This window comes from Chiloscyllium plagiosum, chromosome 15 (assembly GCF_004010195.1).
Source record: "Chiloscyllium plagiosum isolate BGI_BamShark_2017 chromosome 15, ASM401019v2, whole genome shotgun sequence".
In the NCBI taxonomy this organism is placed as follows: Eukaryota; Metazoa; Chordata; class Chondrichthyes; order Orectolobiformes; family Hemiscylliidae; genus Chiloscyllium; species Chiloscyllium plagiosum.
The window spans coordinates 69,632,334-69,656,865 of NC_057724.1; the positions used below are offsets into that span (position 1 = coordinate 69,632,334).

The window sequence follows — 24,532 nt, forward strand, 5'->3', positions numbered from 1 at the left end:
GAGTGTCAGAAGATAGAATGCTACAGGGTTAGAGAAGGTTACAGAGAAAGTGAGGAAGGGGGAGATACAGTTAGTTCTGCTATAATGCAGTAGCTCCTTTCTTGTGCAATCCCGTGTTATAAGAACATCATTTAATAGCAACTCCATGTAAATTAATGGGACCAGAATCATGTTATAAACAACACGTGCTTTAGAAACAGTGTCCCCAATTAGCCAATTATGTTATAGCAAATTTGCATTAATGAAATACGCATTATAGCAGAACAACACGTATGTGAAATCTTGGAGAGTGCAAAACAAAGCTTGAGGACTTCAATTCAAGTTGCGATTGACCGGGGCGAGGGGAATGACACAGAGAGCTGAGGCCAGGATCAATGGCAATGAGTGCAGAGTTGTAACAAAGCTTACCCGATGTTTAGTTGGAGAAATAATAGCTTATCAGAGACTGGATTTTGCTCAACCAGTTTGTTCGTACAAGGGGCAGTGGGGGAAACAGGTGAGATGCGAAGACAGAAACTATGCATTGGGGCTAAGTATGCTACTGACCAATAGGAAACAAGCAAACATGTGGAGGGCAAACCGGTGTCTGTAGATTACTTCACTAAGGAATATCGTTTTGATGAAGAGTGTGGGGTGAGGTGTGGGAAAGGAGGGATGCATGCAAGGATCCTTGGAAAACTCCTGAGGTGATGGTAAATGGGTGGGAAGAGAAACTCTCTCTTTCCTTCCTCTCTATTCATTTAAATTATGTAGTCTTACATCAACCCCCTTTTCAAACCAACACTAGTTGGGCCTGATATACAATCAAAACACATTTTGACCTTTTTATAGTTAAAGACTTTGCCATCAAAAAACACAAAATTAGGGCTATCAATCTACTTGCTCGCATTTAGGACAAATACGTGTCACTGAGACAATTGACACTCCCATTTCAGACAGAACATAGTACATAGAACATAGAAGAATACAGCGCAGTACAGGCCCTTTGGCCCTCGATGTTGCGCCAATCCAAGCCCACCTAACCTACACTAGCCCACTATCCTCCATATGCCTATCCAAAGCCTGCTTAAATGCCCATAAAGAGGGAGAGTCCACTACTGCTACTGGCAGGGCATTCCATGAACTCACAACTCGCTGAGTAAAGAACCTACCCCTAACATCTGTCATATACCTTAATTTAAAGCTATGCCCCCTCGTAATAGCTGACTCCATACGTGGAAAAAGGTTCTCACAGTCAACCCTATCTAAACAGAGGCAGTATGTATTTGTTAAGAACAGGATTAAAGTTGAGCAATAGAATCTTGTATTCTGTTGGCAGAAGCTGAAGATGAAAGAGACCCGTGTGAGGCAGCTATATTTCTAGTAATCAATAACAAACAACAGGATGTCAGCAAAGAAACATATTACAAATACTGTAATACTATTAAGGATAGAAAGATGCAGGTTCAGCTCAGTTTAGCATTAAGATAAAAACATAATGAAACTCCAGAAAGTGAAAAGCTCATTCAAAGCTTTGAGTCTTGCGCACTTACTCCTGCAACCCCACATTCAGTGCATCCATAAACATCCCGATTTATCTCGACAGATATTTCCAAGTGTTCATCAGCCATTGGGCAAAGAATTTCTGAACTCTATTTTAACTTTCTTTATTTCATCCATATTTGGGGTGCTTGAGGCTCTCCTTTCCTTGTTTAAATCTGAGATAATATTCCAGTAATATTTGCCAAGGTAATTCCATTGACTGACTTGGTATTCCTCACTGAAGGTCACTTCTTAACCACCTTCTTCTGAGACCATGATGCTTACAATTCACTAATCCTTTCCAACAGCTAATCTCTTTAAAATTAGAGCTAGGCTGTTTGGAGGTGATGTAAGGAAAAACTTTTTCACGCAAAAGTGCTGAAAAACTAGAACTCGCTCCCTCCAAAAGTTGTTGAGGTTGGGTCTCCATGAAGCTTTCAAAATTAAGACTGAGTTGATTTAATTAGGCAAGCATATTCAGGCTTATGGATCAAGGCAAAGTGCTGAATTAATGATACCAATAATACAACAGAACGGGCTTGATGGACTGATTGGCCTTCTCCTGTTACCACAGATTTGAATTGGCCATGTTATATGTATCTGCATTTCTCTCAATTCATATTTGGTTGGGACGGTGAGGAAAACTGAATATAATATTTCAATGCTTACAGGTAATAGATTAACCCATAGCACATCCTGCTTTACAAATGATGTATAACAGGTTCTGTAAGCATTTGCAACTGCTTTATTGAATCCTTTGCATATTCAATGTCATGAGTTTACGTTAATCTAAGGCCCTCCTGTTTTTAAAGGCACTGTGTGATAACTTCATTCCTTTCAATGTGTTATGACCTATGTTTCTTTCAGCTATCTGGCAAGTTTTACAATTATCCGTGTAAAATTTCATTTGCCGCATCTCTACTCACTTAAGAAAATTCTCTGCCTATAAATTCTCCTGAGCTTAGTATTGTTCGAAAATTTGACAAGCTTTTTAGTTTCTTTTGGCATGCAAATCATTGATAGCTGTGGGAAACAACAGAATTGCACATGTGTAATCCTGAACAAATTCCTGAAATAATAATGATTCTACCCCTACACCCTTACTTTCATTCTGGAATTTTGTCTCTAACCAGTACCCTGAATACTTTATAACCAATTTTTCATTCCATTCTACATTGTATTCATATGGGCTTTGAGTTGAATTAGTGGTGCAGAGTATTTTATAACTGAACATCAAAACCAACTGTATTATACCGAGTTCTCCAACCTCCTTCATCTGTGACAATTTTAAAGAGTCTAAGGAGACTATCCAAGTAGTGTTTACCCTTTCTAAATCCATGCTGCTATTTCTTGTTAAGACTATAAAGATGGTCTTATAATAGAATAAAAATTGGAACTGTATTTAGCTGGGTCATATTGTTACCCAATTTAACGCAGTAATTATATTGCATCATTTAATACGATTATGGCTGATCCCATCTTGGCCTCAACTCCACTTTCCTGCCTGCTCTCAATAACCCTTTAACCTATTATTGACTAACAATATGTCTATTTTCTCCTTAAATTTACTCAAAGTACCAGCATCCCTCACACTCTGGGGGGAGTGAATTCCTCACATTCATGACACTTTGAAAATAGTAATTCCTTTTCATCTTTGTTTTAAATCTGCCACCCCTTAGCTCAAACCTATGACTTCTCATTCTGAATTGTCTGAATATTATTACTTCTGAGGAACTCCAAGATGACAGTGGATTTATTGAAGTCCCGAACATAACAATATTGTATTTATTGCTTTTTCTTGTCGCATTCTAAATGGTCTCATCACTTTTCCTTGTACATTTTTAAGTGGATCCTGCATTAATATTTTGTCCTCTGGCTGCTCATTAATCAAAAACAGATTTCTGTTTCACCTTCCTCTGAGATACCAATTAAACTCACTGTTCCACCAAACCCACTCTGTACACCTCAAAATGATATCAGCCTCTTACTCAAGCAACACCTAACAGTGGTCAGGAATCCTGACCCGACAGTGAATCCTGACAGTGGCATATTCCTTTAATGTTCCATATATCTCTAGGTTAAAAATCTATCCTGCTGCATCTATTCTGCACTCAGTCGAAATAACTCAATTTCCATCATGGCAGTTTGAGAATTCAATTTTCTTTGAGTCAAAAGCTGGGAAATGTTACAAGCTGGAATCAGTAACAGTGACCAGGAAACCTTCAGATTGTTTTCAAAATTCATTTGGTTTATGAACGCCTCTTATAGAAAGAGAACTGCCAACTATACCCTATCTGGTCTTATTATGACTCCCGTCCCATCACTGTCCTCTGTCAGTGAGCCTCCAGACAGGATGAAACCACAACATTGCAATAATCCAAGAGCAGGTTCCCATCACTTTCTCAGATCTTACAGGAACAGGTAATAAATGCTGGTCTTTGCTCGTATCACCCTGTACTTTTTTCAGACAAAAAAAATCATGTCTTGTGTTTCATTTACCACAAGTGCAGTATAAGTCTAATGTTTAAACGTCTGATTTCCTTGCAACAAGCCACTCATGGAGGTTACCACAGTAGCATTGCATTTTTTTGAATAGCTATTACCATTTCTTCCTTTATCATTTCTGTAGCAGGAGCTAACGGTGAAGTTAAACTAAGTGCACAGGGTCCTTTCTTGGAAGAAAACACTGCTGCATTGGGGGAGGGGGGGAATCTTGTGGCCAAATGGACATGTTCATAACTCTGGCTCAGAACACCTGTGTTCAATTCCCACCTCTAGATGTTATGTACTTGGAGGTATTCGTCATCATCCATTGATTTAAAAGAAATACTGGTTTCGAGTTGCTTTTTAAAAGTGTTTTATTATTCAGTCGCAGAATGTGGGAGTCGCTCGCGCGGCCAGCATTTATTGCCTGTCCCTAGTTGCCCTTCAGAAGGTCATAGTGAGTTGCTTTTCTGAACAGTTGCAGTAGGTGTAGAGTAGGAAGGGAATTACAGGATTTTGGACTCAGTGCCACTGAAGGAATGCAATACTGTTCCAAGTTAGGGAGGTCAGGAATCTTGCAGGGGTTGGTGTTCTCATGTATCTGCTGCCCTTGCCCTTCTCGATGGAAGTAATCTTGTCCTTCTGGATGAGTTTGGAAGGTGCTGTCTAAGGATCTTTAGCCACCTCCTGCAGTGCACATTGTCGATAGTACACAGTGCTGCTGCCGAGCAAACTACACCTCTGTGACATGAACTTAAAAAAAGAATGGGAAAAGATTGCCATCAGTTAACCATCCCTTTTGTTATAGAATACTCAGCATAGGCAGCAAAAGCACAAGAACAACTTTGCCTTCATGAATAAAGCAAAACTCGAAGTCTGGTCTAAGGCAAATCAACACTTTGTTTAGGGCACAAAGCACAAAGCAGATGTTTAGCTTTACATCTGGTGAACATGGATAATTTAGCACCTCCTGTTTGTTATACTTGGTCTGAAACTTTGTAAAATAATTGTAACACATGGTATGGTTGTTAGCATTCTTGTACATTTGTAGTTTACAACCAACATGAGATTGTTGATGCCAGGAGGGACGTGAACTGTGAATTTTCAGCAGCCAACTAACCCGACTGGATGGTGTTTATTCACCTTGAAGTTGTTTCAGTAACTTTAGTCATGTCTCCAAGGGAATTTAGATTTTGTAATGAAAATAAAGTTCATCCTGCATATTTTATAGTCAGAAGCAAATTTATTAGAGAAGTTCTAATCAATAAATATTCATTGTGTACTTTATCAAATTTAACTCAAATAGTTTACAAAGGACTTTCAAGACTATTACAATTTAATTTTCTTGTCTAACTAGTTGGTCACTTTTTTTTCTGGAATGAATCATACTAATAACATTTAGATCGAAGTAAGTTTTAAATAAATACGAAGATTGAATTGTAATTTTGCGTTTGTAAATATTGATTATTCAGTGCTATTCCAATTAGTACTAGCCTTCAAAAAATGAATAAACAAGAAAAGTGAGCAGGAAGTCAATTATTATCTTTTAAAGCTTTGTTCACTTTATCCATGAAAGACCAGACCAATGGGTTTTGCTGGGAAAAGACACATTTAGTCAAAGTGGTTCATTTTGCATTCACCAGGCCAATTCACAACAAATTTCAAAGTTTGAAAACTGGACTCTATTTAGCAGAGGCACTGTCATGGAGTATACGTCAGGTAACAATAGCTGACAGTTAACTCCGAAGTTTTATTTGTGCTTGAAAGAAGGCAGGTTGACTAATTGGTCAAGGCATTGCCCTGCAAAATGAATTTGAGAATGGCTGTTACTTTTTTTTGTTGAAATGAGGTAGGTGCAGTATTTTTTTCAGTCTACAAACAACAGGACTCTGTATCACAAATTGTAACTTCCAGCAATGTACCCCATAATTTTTCTTTGTCCTCTGCAGAAATCTGAATTTCATAAGATTAGATTACTTACAGTGTGGAAACAGGCCCTTCGGCCCAACAAGTCCACACCGACCCTCCGAAGAGGGACCCACCCAGACCCATTCCTCTACATTTACCCCTTCACCTAATATTACGGGCAATTGAACATGGCCAATTCACCTGACCTGCACATTTTTGGACTGTGGGAAGAAACCAGAGTACCCAGAGGAAACCCACACAGACACGGGGAGAATGTGCAAACTCCACACAGACAGTTGCCTGAGGCGGGAATTGAACCCAGGTCTCTGGCGCTGTGAGGCAGCAGTGCTAACCACTGGGCCAACAGCAGCTGGTTGTGGAAGTTATACATGATGATCGAAAGTGAAGGGGGCTTCTTGAAGGTTGCGCACCTGAGAGGGGATGCTGATCTACAGTACATGCAAATGCACCACATTGCAAACGCTACTGATAGTACTAAATTAATTCAATGCTATCCTTCATACAGTTGGAATTATTTAGTAACCATTCAGAAATCGGAAAATTGTTTTAAAATTGAACACTGCACTGTGAATTTTGCAAGTGAGGCCTGGTTAGGTAGGGTAAGCTTGTTGTGAACAATGAATGGATTGGGGGCAAATCCCATTTGGATCCTGCCCTTCGTGTCTAAAGGTCTACACAGTTTTCTCAACATTTAACTCGATACATAATGAGATAGCAGAGAGCCATTTCTTTAAGACCACATCCATCCGGCTTTGGGATCTACAACTTAAAACACCTGGCATCACACTGCCACTGAAACTCAGATACCACATTGCTTGTGTTTGTGTGCGTGTGATAGGTAGAATGTCCTTTTAGCCTTGACAAGCTAATTGCATCTTGTTCGTGGCAAAAACCACTCGCATGGCTATTGCATGGAACAGCTAGCTTCTCCTACTGCTGAAACTTTTAACATACCACTCTTGATTAATCTGGGTACTTGGCACCAAGTGTAACAGCAATAATGAAGTACCAAATGACATTCGAGTAAGTATTATTGTTCTGCCATATATTGTCATATTTTCGGACACCACCACCCTCGTCTATGATATTCTGTTTGAAGCAGTTCATTGCCTCCCATGGTCTTTTCCGTAAGGTTACTCTGGCATGTGGTGGAGGATTGACTGCAGATATACTTAAACCAAAGAATACTTGTCTTTCATTATGATATAGTTTAATGCTTGATTGCAATAGGTACAGTTTACTTTAACTTGCTAGGTATAATTATAAACTCTCAGGAGCTGCACAGAGTATATTTACTCCCTTCAAGCACTTGTCAGAAGTCAAATGATTCCACCAAAAGACTGGTTAAGCTCAATGTAATATAACCTTACGAACCAACAATTTTTGTTTATTTCATTCAAAGGATGTGGGTGTCGCTAGCTAGGCCAGCATTTATTGCCCAATCCTAATTGGGCAGATCAAAGTCAACAACATTTCTGTGGGTCTGGAGTCACATGGAGGCCAGACTAAGTAAGGACAGCAGTTTCTTTATTGAATGAGATGGCTCTTTTAGAGAACTGACAGTGGCAAACCCAGGGACAGACTCTTAATTCCAGACTTTCAGTGAATTCAAATTCCATCAGCTGCTATGGCAGGATTTGAACCCAGGACCCCATGACATTACCTGGGTCCCTAGATTAATAATAACAATAAGAATGATTAAGTTGATACATATGAACAAGATGGTGGCAGGGGAGCTCCTCTGCTCACCAGTTTCTCTTTCTTTTTCTTTCCTTTCTTCCCTCCTGTTAAAGTATTCTTTTCTCCCTCATCACCACCCTCCCCACCCCCACCCAACTCTTAACTAAGTAAAAGGTAAAAACAATGACTGCAGATGCTGGAAATCAGATTCTGGATTAGAGTGGTGCTGGAAAAGCACAGCAGTTCAGGCAGCATCTGAGGACCAGGACAATCGACGTTTCGGGCAAAAGCCCTTCATCAGGAATAAAGGCAGAGAGCCTGAAGGGTGGAGAGATAAGCTAGAGGAGGGTGGGGGTGGGGAGCAAGTAGCATAGAGTACTGTAGGGGAGGGGATGAAGGTGATAGGTCAGGGAGGAGAGGGTGGAGTGGATAGGTGGAAAAGGAGATAGGCAGGTAGGACAAGTCCGGACAAGTCATGGGGACAGTGCTGAGCTGGAAGTTTGGAACTGGGGTGAGGTGGGGGAAGGGGAAATGAGGAAACTGTTGAAGTCCACATTGATGCCCTGGGGTTGAAGTGTTCCGAGGCAGAAGATGAGGCGTTCTTCCTCCAGGCGTCTGGTGGTGAGGGAGCGGCGGTGAAGGAGGCCTAGGACCTCCATGTCCTCGGCTGATTGGGAGGGGGAGTTGAAATGTTGGGTCACAGGGCGGTGTGGTTGATTGGTGCGGGTGTCCCAGAGATATTCCCTAAAGTGCTCTGCTAGGATTTTCCTGCTCCTTGGATGCTGTCTGAACTGCTGTGCTTTTCCAGCACCACTCTAATCCAGCTCTTACCTAACCCAACTCGGAGAAGCGAAGGACATGCCGTATCCTGAAGTGATGGAGGGGTCATGTCCCGGAGCAATGGCATGTGGGGAACCCCGAGTCCCGGAGTGGCATGAGGTGGAGTCAAATCCCGGTGCAGCGTGGGTTTCCTTGTTATTGCTGAGTGCCAGTGAGGAGCGAACTTTAGGCTGGAGCAATGTGGGTCTTGGGCCTGTTGCCACGTGCTGAGCTGCTGCTTTTTGGATTTTTTTATTGGACTATAATTTAAAACCCTTTCAGAATGTTGTAACTATCTTGTAAGTAATGCTACTGCTCTCCTTTAATGCTCTTTTTGCATTTTTCTATTTTTCTTTTGTTAAAAATGCATTGGCAGTCTCAAATGAATATGTTCAGTGACTGACCACCATGTATTTTTCTACTCTGGAAGATTTATACCTAGGTACTTGTACCTAAGATGGCACCAGAAAAAGACAGCCATTGTGAAAACCTTTCACTGTACTCTTGTAATGGAGTACGAGTGACAATAAAATAGATAAACTATTCTATTCTATTAAGAGTATTGCAATTGCACCTCAATAATGCCACTAGGCCTCATCTCCCGCTACATACAACCATTATTACGACTAACTGCAACCCAGCCTGGATCTGATCAGGCATAGCATCAAGTTAAGAATTCCTATACGAAGAATGTGATGACTCTGACCAGCACTGCTAGGAAAGTAATGTTAATACCTGCTTAGTAGTACAGAAGTTAAACACTGCTAAAAAGAGACACTAATTCAAAACATTTTACAGTGCACTCATCTGGAATGAAATACAAAAAAAAAACTAAGGGAACAACAATTTATCCAAAATAAAAGTGGAGAATGTTGAAGCCAAAAGAATTAACATTGCTGCCTGACCTGCTGTGCTTTCCCAGCAAAACACTCTCGACACTGATCTCCAGCACCTACAGTCCTCAGTTAAAAACAGTCATTAGCTCTGTGTGCGCTGAAGCAAACTGCTGAATTTTCTCCAACTAAGTATCAATAGTTTAGTCGCAGCTGATGGTAATTCTGGACATGTCCAGTCCTAGTGTGAGACCTGGCTTGATAGATCATAAATTTTATTTTTGCTGTTAGTTTATCATGGTGGTCAGTCACTGAACATATTCACTTGAGACTGTCAATGCACTTTTAACGGAAGATAAAAAAAATACACAAAATAAAAAAGTGCACCAACAATGTTATACAACATAAGAACTATTTAAAAGTTTTCTTACAAATATCTGAAATAAATATTCAACCTCTTTCTCCTCAAAAGGCTTTATTGACTCACCAGCTTTCCGTAGAGACCACTCCCTCCGCGACTCCCTTGTCAGATCCATACCCCCCACCAACCCAACCTCCACTCCCGGCACCTTCCCTTGCAACCGCAGGAGGTGCAACACTTACGCCCACACCTCCCCCCTCACTTCTCTCCAAGGCCCCAAAGGAAACTTCCATATCCGCCACAGATTCACCTGCACCTCCACCCACATCATCTACTGCAGCCGGTGTGGCCTCCTCTATATTGGGGAGACAGGCCACCTACTTGCGGAGCGATTCAGAGAGCACCTCTGGGCCACCCGGACGAACCAACCCAACCAACCTGTGGCACAGCATTTCAACTCCCCCCCCCACTCCACCGAGGATATGCAGGTCATTGGACTCATCCACCGCCAAACCACAACAACCCGACGATCGGAGAGGGATCCTCTTTCCACCTATCATATTTCCAACGCCCCTCCTCCAAGTCCCTCCTCCCTACCTTTTATCTTCTCCTGCTGAACACTCTCTGCTCATTCCTGAGGAAGGGCATGTGCCCGAAACGTCGAATCTTCTGTTCCCTAGATGCTGCCTGACCTGCTGTGCTGTTCCAGCAATAAAGTTTCAGCTTTATTGACTCACCAACCTCAGTGAAGGGTCACCCTGTCTCATCGTTAAATTTACTACTTTTGTAACTGGTTCTCAAACTTCTCTTTGATTTCAAAATACTTTTAGAGCAAACCCACTTTTAGAGCACTTTTTTTCAGTGGTCTGGCCAGTTTTCTTATTCACTTAACACTTCAACTCCCAAGCCTATTATCCATAGACAGTGACCTTCAAGGTTATTTTCTTTTAAGCAACTCAAGAAGCTGAATATTTTAGCAGGCTGCTAAATGAACAGCTCCTTTGCTTCTCCTTAACTTTTCACTCTTAATAAAACTCACATGTTGCGTCTATCTCTGGACCATTCTGACTTCTTGTACTACTGGACGCCTGTCACTATTAAACGGCTATTTTTTTCCGTCTACTCTCTTTTTCTAATGTATTAAACTGTTCACCTCAAAGACTAAACCTGCTATTGAAATTCATGCAAAGGAATTCTCAGATGCCCCAGCACAACTCTCAGAAATCAGGTGAAACTACAGCTGTCCTGCCATCTTAACCCACACAACACCGAAATATGAATCAAACCTAAAGATGATACATTGTTTATTCATTTGAGAACCCAGGTTTCCAATGACAACATATCATGAATCTCAAATGCACAATTTATATCAAATAAATGTTTCATTGGACACACACTGCTTTTACATGTCTTGAGGTCAACATAGAGTTAACTTAGTTGGCTGGATGGCCATACAGAGTGATGCCAACAACATAGATTCAATTTCCTCACCAGCTAAGGTTACCCATGAAGGACTTTTGTTCTCAACCTCTCTCCTGACATGACGTGCGGTGACCCTCAGATTAAACCACCACCAGTCCTCTCTCTCTCTCTCTCTCTCTCTCTCATGAGAGAACAGCTCTTTGGTCCAGTAGGACTATGGCGGCTTTATAGATGCAAGCCTTTCTTTCTTTGACTGGTCTTAGCTCAGCTATTGTGGGCACAATGTCACAGTAAAGTGATGGCCTCTCTGATCTGAGAGGTTTACTTTCACACTGGCATACTTTTAATCTTCCAGGGAGAGAGAGAGAGTGAAAGAGAGAGAGAGAGAGAATAACAATTTATGATGCATGTAGTTTGTTCAGAAAACCAGAGTCAAATCTAATCTATATTGCCCTCTTCCCTACCCCAGCCCGAATGTACCATCTGACATTACATTGGAAACTCTGCAACTAGAAGTGATTTGATACAAGTCAGGATCTGGTGGTGTATAATGCAAGATGGAAAATAGGTCAGCTCAAGCAATCTGATAGAAATCACATCCAACTTCCTAAGATAGGTTTTTTTCAGAAATCAGCATGTATGAAAAACCTAAAAGGGTGACATTTTACTCCATCCAACAGCTTGTCTTAATGATTAAAAGGAAAATTGCACAAAAACTGCTGACATTGCTTTAAATTTATTATTGCCTTCTAAAGTTACAATGTGAAACAGTGCTCCAGAACACAGGATAAGCAAAATCAGACTTTTTTTTTCTTAATTTAAGAAAATTCTCATGCCTGAATTAAAGCCTGTTCATTATACTATCTCTTTGTGTTTTGGATTGGTGTGATGATCGTGCGGGCTTGATTTTGTAATGGAACTAACAATATCAATAGTTTAAATCAGGCAGTGGCTCAGAACAGCCGAGCACATTAACCAGGAGGCTGCTACCTCTCCAGAAGCTGTGTTGAACTGGCATCTCATTGGAAGAATTACCATTGAAATACACGTGACAGAGTGATTTCTTGTACTCAGCTCATAGATACATATCACACTCACCAGCCAAAGTTGTAGCTTGTCTATTCCAGTGCAAATTAATTTTTTAATTGTCTGGTAAATCACAATTGTGATCAAACAATCTCTGTGATCCTAGAAACTTAATTTTAACCAGTATGTAATTTCATTCTGTCAAAATTGAATGATTCTGAGGTACAATATAATAACATTTAAATGCTTCGAGTTCAGTCTTGATCCCACCTTTCTTTCTTCTAGTTCACTTTTTGTACCTGATTTGACATTGAATTCAATATATTAACAATTCCAAGTTCAATCGAGGATTTTGCCAACTGATTAGTTAAGGAGATGCAACAGTTGCTCATCGTATTCACACATAGCCCTTATTGCCTGAAAAGGTGGTACTCTAAATGCCGACATGTAAACTTTTCAATGTAGTCATTTGACTGCATGTGTCAATAAAGCTAATTCTAATTCTAATTCACTTTTTTTGGATTATCGGCAAGTTGTATTGCACAAGCTCAGGTAAAGTCATGTGGCTAAAGGTAAATACAAATAAAAGCTGGTACCTTTTCATCACCGTTAACTACAAAATACAATATTTCAGTGAAGTGCCTGTCCAGCCAGAGCTACATGTGTGGTGTGCTCATAACTCAACTGTTGGCACTGAAATGACCAAATCTGTGAAAATCCAAGCCAAATACAAATATACATTATATTAAACAATGTATTATTCAGTCCACTTAAACCAATATCAATCACTGTGGAAAAAGTGTATGAAAACTAATGAATATTAAGTGAAACATAATGCAATATGTTTACATTGATTTTTTTTCCTTGTACAATACCAATCATTGAGCTGTCTCATTAAATCACACATTCCCGTCATAACTGAATAACAATTCCTGATTATCAATGGTAATGGAAGGTTGGATTTTAAGCTGCTGCAAAAGCCAAGACTTGCATTGAAACGTTTAATAATACACCTTTCAAAATTTACATCAACATTCTGCTAAAATGTTTGAAGTTTTTCTTTAACCCATTCAGTAATTGTCCCCTTGTCATGATCTGATTGGGTCTGGAGAATAATGGGCCTCAACTCCATTTCTTTGTCAACCATTTGGTTGTTCCATGGAACCTAATGGCCAATGGCATTCAAGGCACATGATCACTATGGACCAATCCTCATTTTCACATCAATCTCCTCTCCCTTCCTCTTTCCCCACCAAACATTTCTTAACTAAACTTTTCTCCAGATCTTTGCTTTCTTTACCAGACCCAAGCATTTGCCCCTCTCCACAGCCACCATGAGGGCTCAGACCTTCTGCCTCCTACAAGGCCCACTATATTCGTGACTTCATCAAGCAAGAGTTCAGATCCTTCTACCTTCTCCACTTTGAGTCCTCCCATTATCTCTCATCCAGAAAGAGTGGGTACTTCTTGTTTGGGTTGGTGTCAAAATCCAAGTAAAGAACCAGGTGGCTGGCCCAAATCAGGTGAACTGTGGGGGTCCACATCCTGTTCAAAGCATTAACCAGTAAACAAACTTACTGCAAAATTAGTGGGATGACATTTAGCTCACGCATGGCACCTCTTGGAAACTATCATTCCTTTTTCTCACTGTTCACCAAGCAGTTGGAAAGCTGGGGCTCTGATATGATGCTTAATATTGATTCATTGGTCAAAACTGAAGGGCCACCTATGAGTCACAATTATGGATGTTGATGAAAATAGAGATTAGCCACTGGCACTTCAGGGATGGGGAGAGTAACTCCACCCCTCCCTTATACACCCTGTTCATTAGTCACCACAGTACAGTTACTTGTTCCAACAATCTTTCAGCCCTTTGGAAACCAATCTCTGCCAACTGCTCCACTCACAGATGTTGGAAGTTCCAGCCTACACTGCCACCTTCAGCCATTATGTAGTAGTACAAAAATCCTTGGCGGTTACATCACATCTAACAATATTGCTCTGGACTGCAAATAACCAAAGGGAGAGAAACAACAGAGGTGCAAAACAAGGAAGTACGTGACTTAATAACAGGCCAAGTGTGAGAATGCTCCCGAGTTAACATGTAACAATTGAAAAATCACATCTCTCTATTACTATTCATTGAGCAGACACTGAGGTTGACTGATTGCTCAGAAAGTAACTTACCCAGCTGGACATCGACTGTATTTTGTTGGTTTTCAGGAGGGAGTAGAAGCTGAGGGAGCTTGTCAGTGAGTACAGCTGAAAGATAGAAGGAGATCCGTAGATGATTAGGACAGGTCACATGGAACAGGATAATAACGTTTGGTATCTATGTTATCTGAATCACATCCAGCGAGGGGAGGAAATATTATTCTTAAATTAAGGAAGCCGAGGGGAGGAAATATTATTCTTAAATTAAGGAAGCATCATTTGTCAGCTTTTAGCAGTCACAATAGTCTTGTCTCATTTCCCAATCAGCTAAGTTTGGATTGAATAGCAAAGCAAGCTCAAGGCACCAAGTAGCCTATTCCTGCCTCTATTTCTTATAAAAGTTATTGATGGACTTACTTTTAATTTCCTTTCTGACAGTATAATCAAGATCAAATGAATGTGTTGTGCAACAAAAATGTTTTGTCATCTTCCCCTAACCTATTTTGACAATTAATAAACGCTACACACTTTAGTTACCAACCCTCCTATTAAGATCAATCAGAAATTATGAATGTCACAATTAAATCTTCCCTTAAGTTGCTTCATTCTAAGGAGAGCAATTTCAGATTCTTTTAATATAGCAAATGTTCTGTACGCACACATATTTCAGGACATAAGCTTTCTCATTAGCTTTTCATGGTAGCTCAATATAATGCAATTAATTCCTTCACAGAATCGGAGAAGTTTTGGTTTGCTTTGGTTTTGTTCCCTCTCAGGCAGTAATTGTCATAATAGAGTTACAAAACAGTTACACCTGAAGCTACAGTAAAAGTAGCAGCTTTAAATGTTAAACAATGTGATTATCGGATACATTAAAGATGACATAATTTATCTGGCAGATGTGCAGTTTCCATAATGCTGTTGAAATTCTTCACCAAAATAAATTACCTCCTCTGCAACAAGAGAATGTGAAAGCACACATTGTTAAAAATAATACAAACTGAACTCTTGCTCCAAAATGGCACTGGAGTAAGAACAAAACTCTTGATCAAAAAGACAATGGCCGATTGCAAATGAAATAGTACTATGCTAGGTTACGTACACAATTAAAATTCCAGAGTTCAGCAACTGAATCCAATGAATGAGAGAGGAAAGAGGTCGCTTTTAAAACCAAAGCCTAGAGCTTTCTGCACATTGGGCTTGAAAGAGAAGCTTCTATCCACTGTTTATGGTGTCTCTCAAAACAAACAGTGTGAAGGAGAAAAGAAGAAGAAACAAGTCCCGGTTCCATGCACTTGAATGAACAAACAAAAAGAAACATCAACATTGTCTGCCTTGCCCAGAGGAGAAAGTGACAGCAATGGCAGAGGTTTAAAGCTTCATTTGCCCCACAGTCCAGGTTAGGCAGGATGCCTGAGGAAGTAGCATTAAGGCCTGCTAAGTTATAACACCCTTTATAAACTTGTAAGCCTTAGATATTTCAAAAATCAAGGAAAAAGTTAACATTTCATGCCAAAAAATGCATTAATTTGGTGTTTCTGAGTTGTGGCACATACTAATGCTATTTTTGTACATTTTGTGACAGGATATGATTGTGAATCTATACTATTTACTCACGGTGCTGAAAGGATTCTGCAGTATTGCTGATCATTTGGTCTTATAAAATGATTGGCTAAGTTACAGTCCTCGTGAAGGATCCTGACCTGAAATGTTACCTTCCCTGACCCTCCGATGCTGCCTGAGCTGCTATGCCTTTCCAGCCCCACATTTTCTTGACTCTGACTTCCACAATCCGCAGTCCTGGCTATCTCCAAGTGGCTAAATTACATAGACTCTTTAAAGTGCACAGGAGTACAATACTCCAACACTTACAAATTCCAGATAGGCAAAGACCAGTCAGATCATGGCAGATATTTGTTGGGATCTCACGGACATCCTGACTGGGGGTGGGGTGGGGGGAGTGGTGTAACTGCTTGGGAAACTTTAACTTCAGGCAAACACTGACAAAATGGTTACCAAATCAGAGTGCAGAGGGTTCGGAATTACATAGTTGAAAAACTCCCCAGAAGAGGAATTAAAACCTACTTTAATTTACCGACCCCTCATCCTCACCAATTATTCACATTGATCCCACTCCCACCTCCTCAGAGCATCCAACACTCAGCAAAACATGACACCATAAACCTCCCCTCTCCCACCAGGACCAGGCAACTGATTGCTGTCCGCTCCCAAATGTAGCTGGGGGCATAAAATCCCACTCAGATCAACATCCGATAACCCCGAACGATGATCCCCACATGCACCTTATCCATGGTGTCCCCGGCATCCATTGATCTGCCACTCTAGCCTGAAATACTACCTCTCAATCACCTACTTACCGTTCTACTCCCTCATCAATTTACACTCTTACACTCCACCTGCCATCTTACACTCCACCTGCTACCCTTACCCTCACAGTCATCAGTTTGTTCATTGACCTAGTAAAGCAGATCCTAAGCTAACATACTGGAGATGAGAGTTCAAATCCCACCGTGACAGATGGTGACATGTGAATTCAATAAAAGGCTAGGCTAATGTTGACCGTGTAACAACTGTCAATTGTCATAAGAAACACCCACCTATCATCCGCCCTTCCCTTTCAGCCACTTGGAAACATAACCCATTTCCTACCTGCCAACTTACCCTCAACCACTAAACCCACAAAACTTACTTTCTCTTGGAAGCTTGTCACACAGGCTATGGGATCTTCAAGCTACAGTTACCTATCAGAATATGTCTGCTATGGCTGTAAAAAGAGGGTTTTGTGGCAACTGTTGAGATCCGCTCTGACGCTGCCCATGGTTGGTTGCACTGCGTCTACTGGGATGTATCCAGTATCGGAAATTGTGCCCGAGAAATTATGGAAAGGTAAGAAAGTAAATTGTTCCCTTAGCTAGTTTGGAAATAGGGATGGAATTGAATTATAGAGTCATAGAGATGTACAGCATGGAAACAGATTCTTCAGTCCAACTCATCTTTGCCAACCAGACATCCTTAACTAATCTAATCCCTTTTGCCAAGTACTTGGCCCACATCTGTCTAACCCCTTTCTATTCATATACCCATCCAGATGCCTTTTAAATGTTGCAATTGTACTAGCCTCACCATTTCCTCTGGCAGCTCATTCCACACACGCACCATCCCCTTGTGTCCCTTTTAAAATTTTTCCCTCTCACCCTAAACCTATACCCTCTCATTCTGGACTCCCCCACCCCAGGGTGGTAAAGTGTGGTGCTGGAAAAGCACAGCAGGTCAGGCAGCATCCAACCCACAGTGCTTTTCCAGCATCACACTTTTTGACTCTGATCTCCACCATCTGCAGTTCTTACTTTCTCCCCCACCCCAGGGAGAATACCTCATCTGTTTATCCTATCCCTGCCCCTCATGATTTTATAAACCTCTACAAGGCTACCCCTCAGCCTCCGACGCTCCAGGGAAAACAGTACTGAATTAGCTTTATTGTCAGATATACTTAAATGAGTCCAATGAAAAGTTCGCAAGTCACCATTTATGGCACTATCTTAGGTACAATTTGGGCAAATATTGCCAATGTAGTAGAGAGAGAGAGATTGATACCTTACCATTGCCTTTTGAAACAGTGAAACCCAATTCATTGGAACTGACTGTTGACCATTAATGCTATTAACTTGATGTATCCTCAGTAGGCACTGTAATTGGTCATCTATCTGGCTGCTGATTGTTAGACCTGGCTGTGGGTTTGTAGACTGACACCTCTCCCGACACATACACCAGCTGGTGCACTCAGAAATAATTCATTCAACGCAAGGCACTTTGAGACAACGGGAGATGAATGTATGTGGATTCTTCCTCTCTTATTGAGACTTCAGAGGAAATGTCATTCAGGTTGGATTCACATGACTGAAAATTTAGGACAGAATTCACAACCTAAGAAGCAATCTGATGAACTGACTGCTCCTAACAAAAGTCATTCCATAAAAATGCTTGGCTTGAAAGAAAAAGAACTGTAATGTCCCACTCATGTCTATTTATATATTGGTGTGTGATTATGATTTATACATATCATATATAACACTGTTTTAGCTGTGAAAAATAATTTACTCATGAAGATTTGGTGACTTATGAGCCATATTATTCTGTAACATAACATCACAGTCACCACTCAATCTTTAATCATTACAATTTCAGAATCATTTTTAACTTTAATTAACACATGGCAACTTCAATTAACCATCCCAGTTATTTACAAAATTCTCAAGAGTGTCAGAGCTGGGTCTGGGACTGTTGGTCAACGGGAATTTGGATTGTTTTTATACCTTGATTTATTCAAAAGTGGGTGCTGCATTTATTGCCCATCAGAGGCCACCTAGAGTCGCAGAATTGCTACAGTGTGAAAGCAGGACATTCAACCCACCAAGTTCACACTGACCCTCACAAGACCATCCCACCCAGACTCAGCCCCCACCTTCTCCCTCTAACCCTGTATTTCCCATGGCTAATCCATCTACCGTGCATATCCCTGAACACCATGGGCAATTTAGCATTGCAAATCCACCTAACCTGCACATCTTTGGACTGTGGGAGGATACCGGAGCACCCGAAGGAAACCCACGCAGACACAGGGAGAACGTGCAAATTCCACACAGTTGCCCAAGGCTGGAATCGAAACCGGGTCCCTTGCGCTCTGAGGCAGCAGTGTTAACCACTGAGCCACCATGTCACCTCAAATTGATCACTTTTGTTCTGTCGATGTGGAGTCAAAAACAGGTCAGTCCAGGTAGGGATGGCAGATTTACTTCTGCAAAAGGGGATCATTGATCCAGATGGATATTTACAATATGAACAGTTGTCTCCTTGAGACTAGCATTTGATTCAATTCAAATTTTAACTATCTGCCTTGGTGGAATTGAAACCAATGTCCTTAGAAGAAAGGCCTGGGGTTCCAGATTATAAGTGACATTGTCACAAACACCACACTTTCCCTGGGTTACTGATGTGGCACTGCATTGATTACTCACAGACAGCGCACAGTCTAAGAAAGTTCCCACTCATCATCCTCCTGCCTCTTCTTTTTCTGATCCTCAGGTGTTTACCGTATCGCTGGTGACGAGGTACTGTCCCTCCCTGATGGTCAAGGAGTGCAGCAAGTGACATTCCACCATGAATCATGTTCTGCTGGGTACTGCAGGCTCCTCCTAGACAGTCCGAGGGGGCACAAACCTTGGCGATTCTCTGTTTAGATCAGAGTGGTGCTGGAAACGCACTGCAGGTCAGGCAGCATCCGGATGCTGCCTGACCTGCTGTGCTTTTCCAGCAAAACCCCATCATCAGGAATAGAGGCAGGAAGCCTCCAGGGTGTACAGATAAATTGGGGTGGGGGGGTGTTGGGGCTGGGGAGAAGGTGGCAGAGAATACAATAGGTGAATGGGGGTGGGGATGGTGGTGATAGGTCAGAGGGGACGGTGGAGCGGATAGGTGGGAAGGGAGATTGGCAGGAGGACAGTGCTGAGCTGGAAGGGGCAAACTGGACGCCTCCTCGCAGAGCACTTTAGGGAACATCTCCAGGATACCCGCACCAATCAACCCCACCGGCCCGTGGCCCAACATTTCATCTCCCCCTCCCACTCTGCCGAGGACATGGAAGTCCTGGGCCTCCTCCACCGTCGCTCCCTCACCACCCGATGCCTGGAGGAAGAACGCCTCATCTTCCACCTCAGAACACTTCAACCCCAGGGCATCAATGTGGACTTCATCAGTTTCCTCATTTCCCCCGCCCCCTACCTTACCCCTGTTCCAACGTTTCAGCTCTGCACTGTCCTCATGACCTGTCCTATCTGCCAATCTCCCTCCCCATCTATCCGCTCCACCCTCCCCTCTGACCTATCACCTCCATCCCCACCCCCATTCACCTATTGTACTCTTTTCCACCTGCTCCCCAGCCCCCACCCCATTTATCTCTCCACTCTGGAGGCACCCTGCCTCTATTCCTGATGAAGAGCTTTCCCTGCTCCTCGGATGCTGCCTGACCTGCTGTGCTTTTCCAGCACCATTCTGATGTAAACTCTGGTTTCCAGCATCTGCGGTCTTCATTTTTGCCTTGGTGATTCTCTGCCAACAATGACACACCAGCCAGATGTTGGGCTATTGAAATTGGTTTGATCCAAATTGGTTCACCTCAGAGTGACATGCCAAGGCTGCAAAATAAATGTGTGCTGTCCATGACTCCCTGTACGGCAAAGTATTTAAAAATTCTTTGATGGTATGAGGACCCGCTGCCAAAAAGGCATTTGTTGCCCATATCTAATTGCTCCTGGATTGAGTACCTTGCTTGGCTATTTTGGAATGCAGTTGAAAGTGTGTTGCTGGAAAAGCATAGCTGCTCAGGTAGCATCCGAGGAGCAGGAAAATTAATGTTTCAGCCAGAGCCCTTCATCAGGAATCCTTCATCTGGCTCTGGCCCGAACCATCAATTCTCCTGTTCCTCGGATGATGCCTGACCTGCTGTGCTTTTGCAGCAACACACTTTCAACTCTGATCTCCAGCATCTGCAGACCTCACTGTCTCCTATTTTGGAATGCAGTTAAGTGCTAAACTATGTCACTGTGGAACTAGAATCACTTGTGGACCAGGTCAGGTAGGAATGGCTGATTTCCTTTACTAAAGTAGATTAGTGAAACACATAGACTCCTATGACAATCTTTGATAGTTTCAGGGTTACCATGACTGAGAATGGCTTTCAATTCCAGATTTTGTAACTGACTTTAAATTCCACCTTCTGTTGTGGCCAGATTTGCACTCACTGCCCCACAATATTAACCTCCATCTCTGGATTACTAGTCCAGAGATAATGCAACAAAGCCTTCCTCATGTGTTCTCTTCACCAGTTTCTTTATGGCCATAGAGTTAGTTGTCTTTGAATAGAGCATGCTAATGTCCTCTCTTATCAACAATGGATGCAAACTGAGATTTCACAAATACTTTCAGCTACAGCTTAATTACTTAAAAGTTCTTAATCACCATTCTCTAGACAGTGATTGGCAATGCTATCTGAGACCTCTGCATTTGGCAGATGTCAATAAGGGCTTTTTTAGTGAAGGGCTGACATGACTCATGTTATTCTGAAGTGAGGTTGAGGGGGAAGGATTGCTTCCTGGCCATCCTGGATAGATTAGCCTTCCCTGTTGCCTTCTCCATTTTCCATCAGCTCACCCCGCTCTGCACGGCCTCTGCTTCACTCTTCACGCTTCAGTTCAAGAAAAGTAGCTATCTATGCAACAATGATCAGGAGCAAATGCAAATACCTAGAAGTCAGGACAAAGTCTTTCAGCAGCTGCCACACTGCTCCTAATGCAACTTGAAACAATGGCAGATAACATTCAGTACTTGCAGAATCAAAGCAGTAAATAAAAGAAATCAGCAAGTTACAAACCTGTTAAGTATTTAATGATCCCTTCAGAAAGGGAGATTCTTTCTTCCTGCTGAGCATGTGCTACTGTATGAGGTTAAAGGATGATGTGGATCTGCCGCTGTTAGTCTGGGTTAGGCAAGATCAAAAATTGCACAACGCCAGGATATAGTTCAAATAATAGCGTTCGGAGCCTCTCTTCTTCCTCAGGTGTGAGTGAGAGAGGGAGACCTTAGACACAGAATTTATATGTAAAAGACCAATACATATAAACTGATGCAAACAAGTTGAGGTTAAGGGAGGTTGCTATCTGAAGAACTGAGGTTTAAAATAGCAGAATTGATGTCAAATCAGCAGATATGTCCAGCGAATACGTATGAACATGCGAGATAGGAGCAGAAATAGATCAGTCCGCCTCTCAAGCCTGTTCTGCCCTCAATGAGATCAAGACTGATCTATTGTCGTTTTGAATTTCATATTCCCATTTCCCCAAATTACCCTGATTCTCCTGCCCAACATGAATCTATCCATAAGTATCTTAAAAGTGTTCAAACACTCCATGTCCACCATCGTCTGGGGTTGAGAGTTCCAAAGTTCCAAATAAATCCTATCCCTCAGAATTCTTTCCAAAACCTTACTGACCACAGACGTAAGACTGACTGGTCTGTAATTGCCAGGGATTTCCCTATTAACTTTCTTGAAAAGAGGAACAACATTCGCCTCCTTCCAATCCTTCAGTATGACTCCTGTGGTGAGTGAGGAAGCAAAGATCTTCACCAGTGGCTTAGCAACCACCTTTCTCACTTCCCGGAGCAGCCTAGGATAAATCTGGTCTGGCCCTGGGGCTTATCAATCTTAAAGTTCGCCAAAATTTCCAACACATCAACTTCATCAATCTTGTTCTCATTCACAACAAGGTCCCTTTCTTTCATGAAAACTGAGGCAAAAAAACTCATTTAGGGCTTCCCCTATCTGCTCAGACTCCACGCACAAGTTCCCTCCACTATTTCTGATCGGCCCGACCTTCTCCCTGATCATTCTCTTATTCTTCACATATCAGTAAAATGCCTTTGGGTTCTCCCTATCCTTCTTGCCAAGTCTTTCACATGCCCTCTTCTGGTTCTCCTCAGTCCATTTCTGAGCTCCTTTCGAGGAAGCCTGTAATTGTCTAAAGATGTGCTAGATCTTGGCTTCCTCCACCTTACGTAAGCTGCCTTCTTCCTTTTGACGAGAAGCTCCTCTGTTCTCATCATCCAAGGTTCCTTAATCTTACCCGTTCTCACCTGTTTCAGAGGAACAAATTCATGCATCACTTGCAACAACTGCTCCTTAAGTAGTCTCCACATGTCTGCTGTGTCCTTTCTGTAGAACAATTGCTCCCAGTCTGTACTTCCCAACTCCTGCCTAATAGCATCACAATTGCTTTTCCCCAATTGAATATCTTCCCTTGGTGATTGCTCCTTTCCCTCTCCAAGGCTATGGTAAATGTGAGGCAGTTGTGGTCACTGTCACCAAAGTGTTCTCCCACCACGAGATCTGACACCTGTCCTGGCTCATTGCTGAGCACCAAGTCGCTAACTTTAAACCGGTGTCTCCTATACATGGCTAATTCACACAATTAAACATCATGTCCAGACCACGCAGGACTTTATACGCTTCAAGTCACCCTTCTTTTTCTTCAACTCAGAGCCCAGCCTGACCAACCTGTCTTCTTAAGACAATCCTATGCACTGGAATGCCTTCGCCAATTCTGGCAAGCAATGTGATTTGTCCAGCAAATGTGTGTGTAGCTGCTGAGGGCACAACTTCAGGGCACTCAGTGCCTCCTGTGAATGAGTGCAAATAAACCCAGACTATTCATTCCCAACCAAATTATGGGTAGTGGGGTAATCATGAAGCTGTCACTTCATCTGGGACAACCAAAACAGAATTCATTAAATGCACTAGCTTTGTTCTTCCCTTTCAATCATTCAGAACTAACATACTGTACGTTGGGATTATTATTTTACAGGGAATGCCTTGCAACAATTCCCGCTTTAAATAACTTATTTAATTGCAGCATGTTGTTTGCATTGCTACCCCTTCAGGGAGCGACCACTGTGCAGTTCTTGGTGCAAGTTAATTTTAATTGTTTTAACGTCTTTGTGATTCTGCCAACCTGCATTAATCCATTTCAGTTCACATAAAGAAACTGTAATGAATAAAAGGGTGGCAAACTCGAAGAGGGAAATTACTGTGAATTTTAAGCAAACTGTGCATGCAGCATAATTTCATTTCTTTGTTTGTTGAGAATCATAGTTTTTTGGATCACCTTCTAATAACCTTCATATTACTCCAAGGCAAAAGGCAATTTTACTTTCATGAGGACTTTTTTTATTATTATCTTTCTTCTGAGTCTAATTTAATTTTTCTTTTTCTTTAGAAGAATGTGGATCTAAAGTGACAAATGAAGAGGAAGCCAGCCATCCATCTTTACTGGACAGCTGGTGATTTAGAATGCAAATAGAAACTATCATTCTTGTCAAACCAGTGCCAAAACACAAATGCACTGCCCACAGTTAATTAATATTTGGAAAGCAATCAACCCACTGTTACTGAGTCAACGCTTCCTTTAGTTCTGTGGTGATTAGGATTTGCAGTAAATTAATTTGCCCTCCCATTCAAAAAATCTCAAATTCAAAGTCTGGTTATCTGACCTATTGAAAGCACTTTTAGTAGGTAGTCATTCAAAAACGCTGTTAGCCTCAGACATTTATCGTTGAAAGGCAGCCGCTTTGAAAAAATAAAAGAAAATTAAATATCATACACCATTCTTATTGGAAGGCCAAGCCCCAAAGTTACAATGCACATAAGAAAGTTGTTTCAAAAATCTTTATCTCA

At 41.7% G+C, this 24,532-nt stretch overlaps 1 protein-coding gene across 2 annotated transcripts in view; it reads right to left on the reverse strand.

Moving 5' to 3' along the window:
• Window positions 1-24,532, reverse strand: part of il1rapl2 (interleukin 1 receptor accessory protein-like 2) — a 1,022,943-nt gene that overhangs the window by 280,411 nt on the left and 718,000 nt on the right. For both annotated transcript variants that reach the window (XM_043705153.1, XM_043705154.1), the window contains one exon: window positions 14,263-14,337. In XM_043705153.1, coding sequence (XP_043561088.1) covers window positions 14,263-14,337 — 75 coding nt within the window. The remainder of the gene's footprint in view (window positions 1-14,262; window positions 14,338-24,532) is intronic.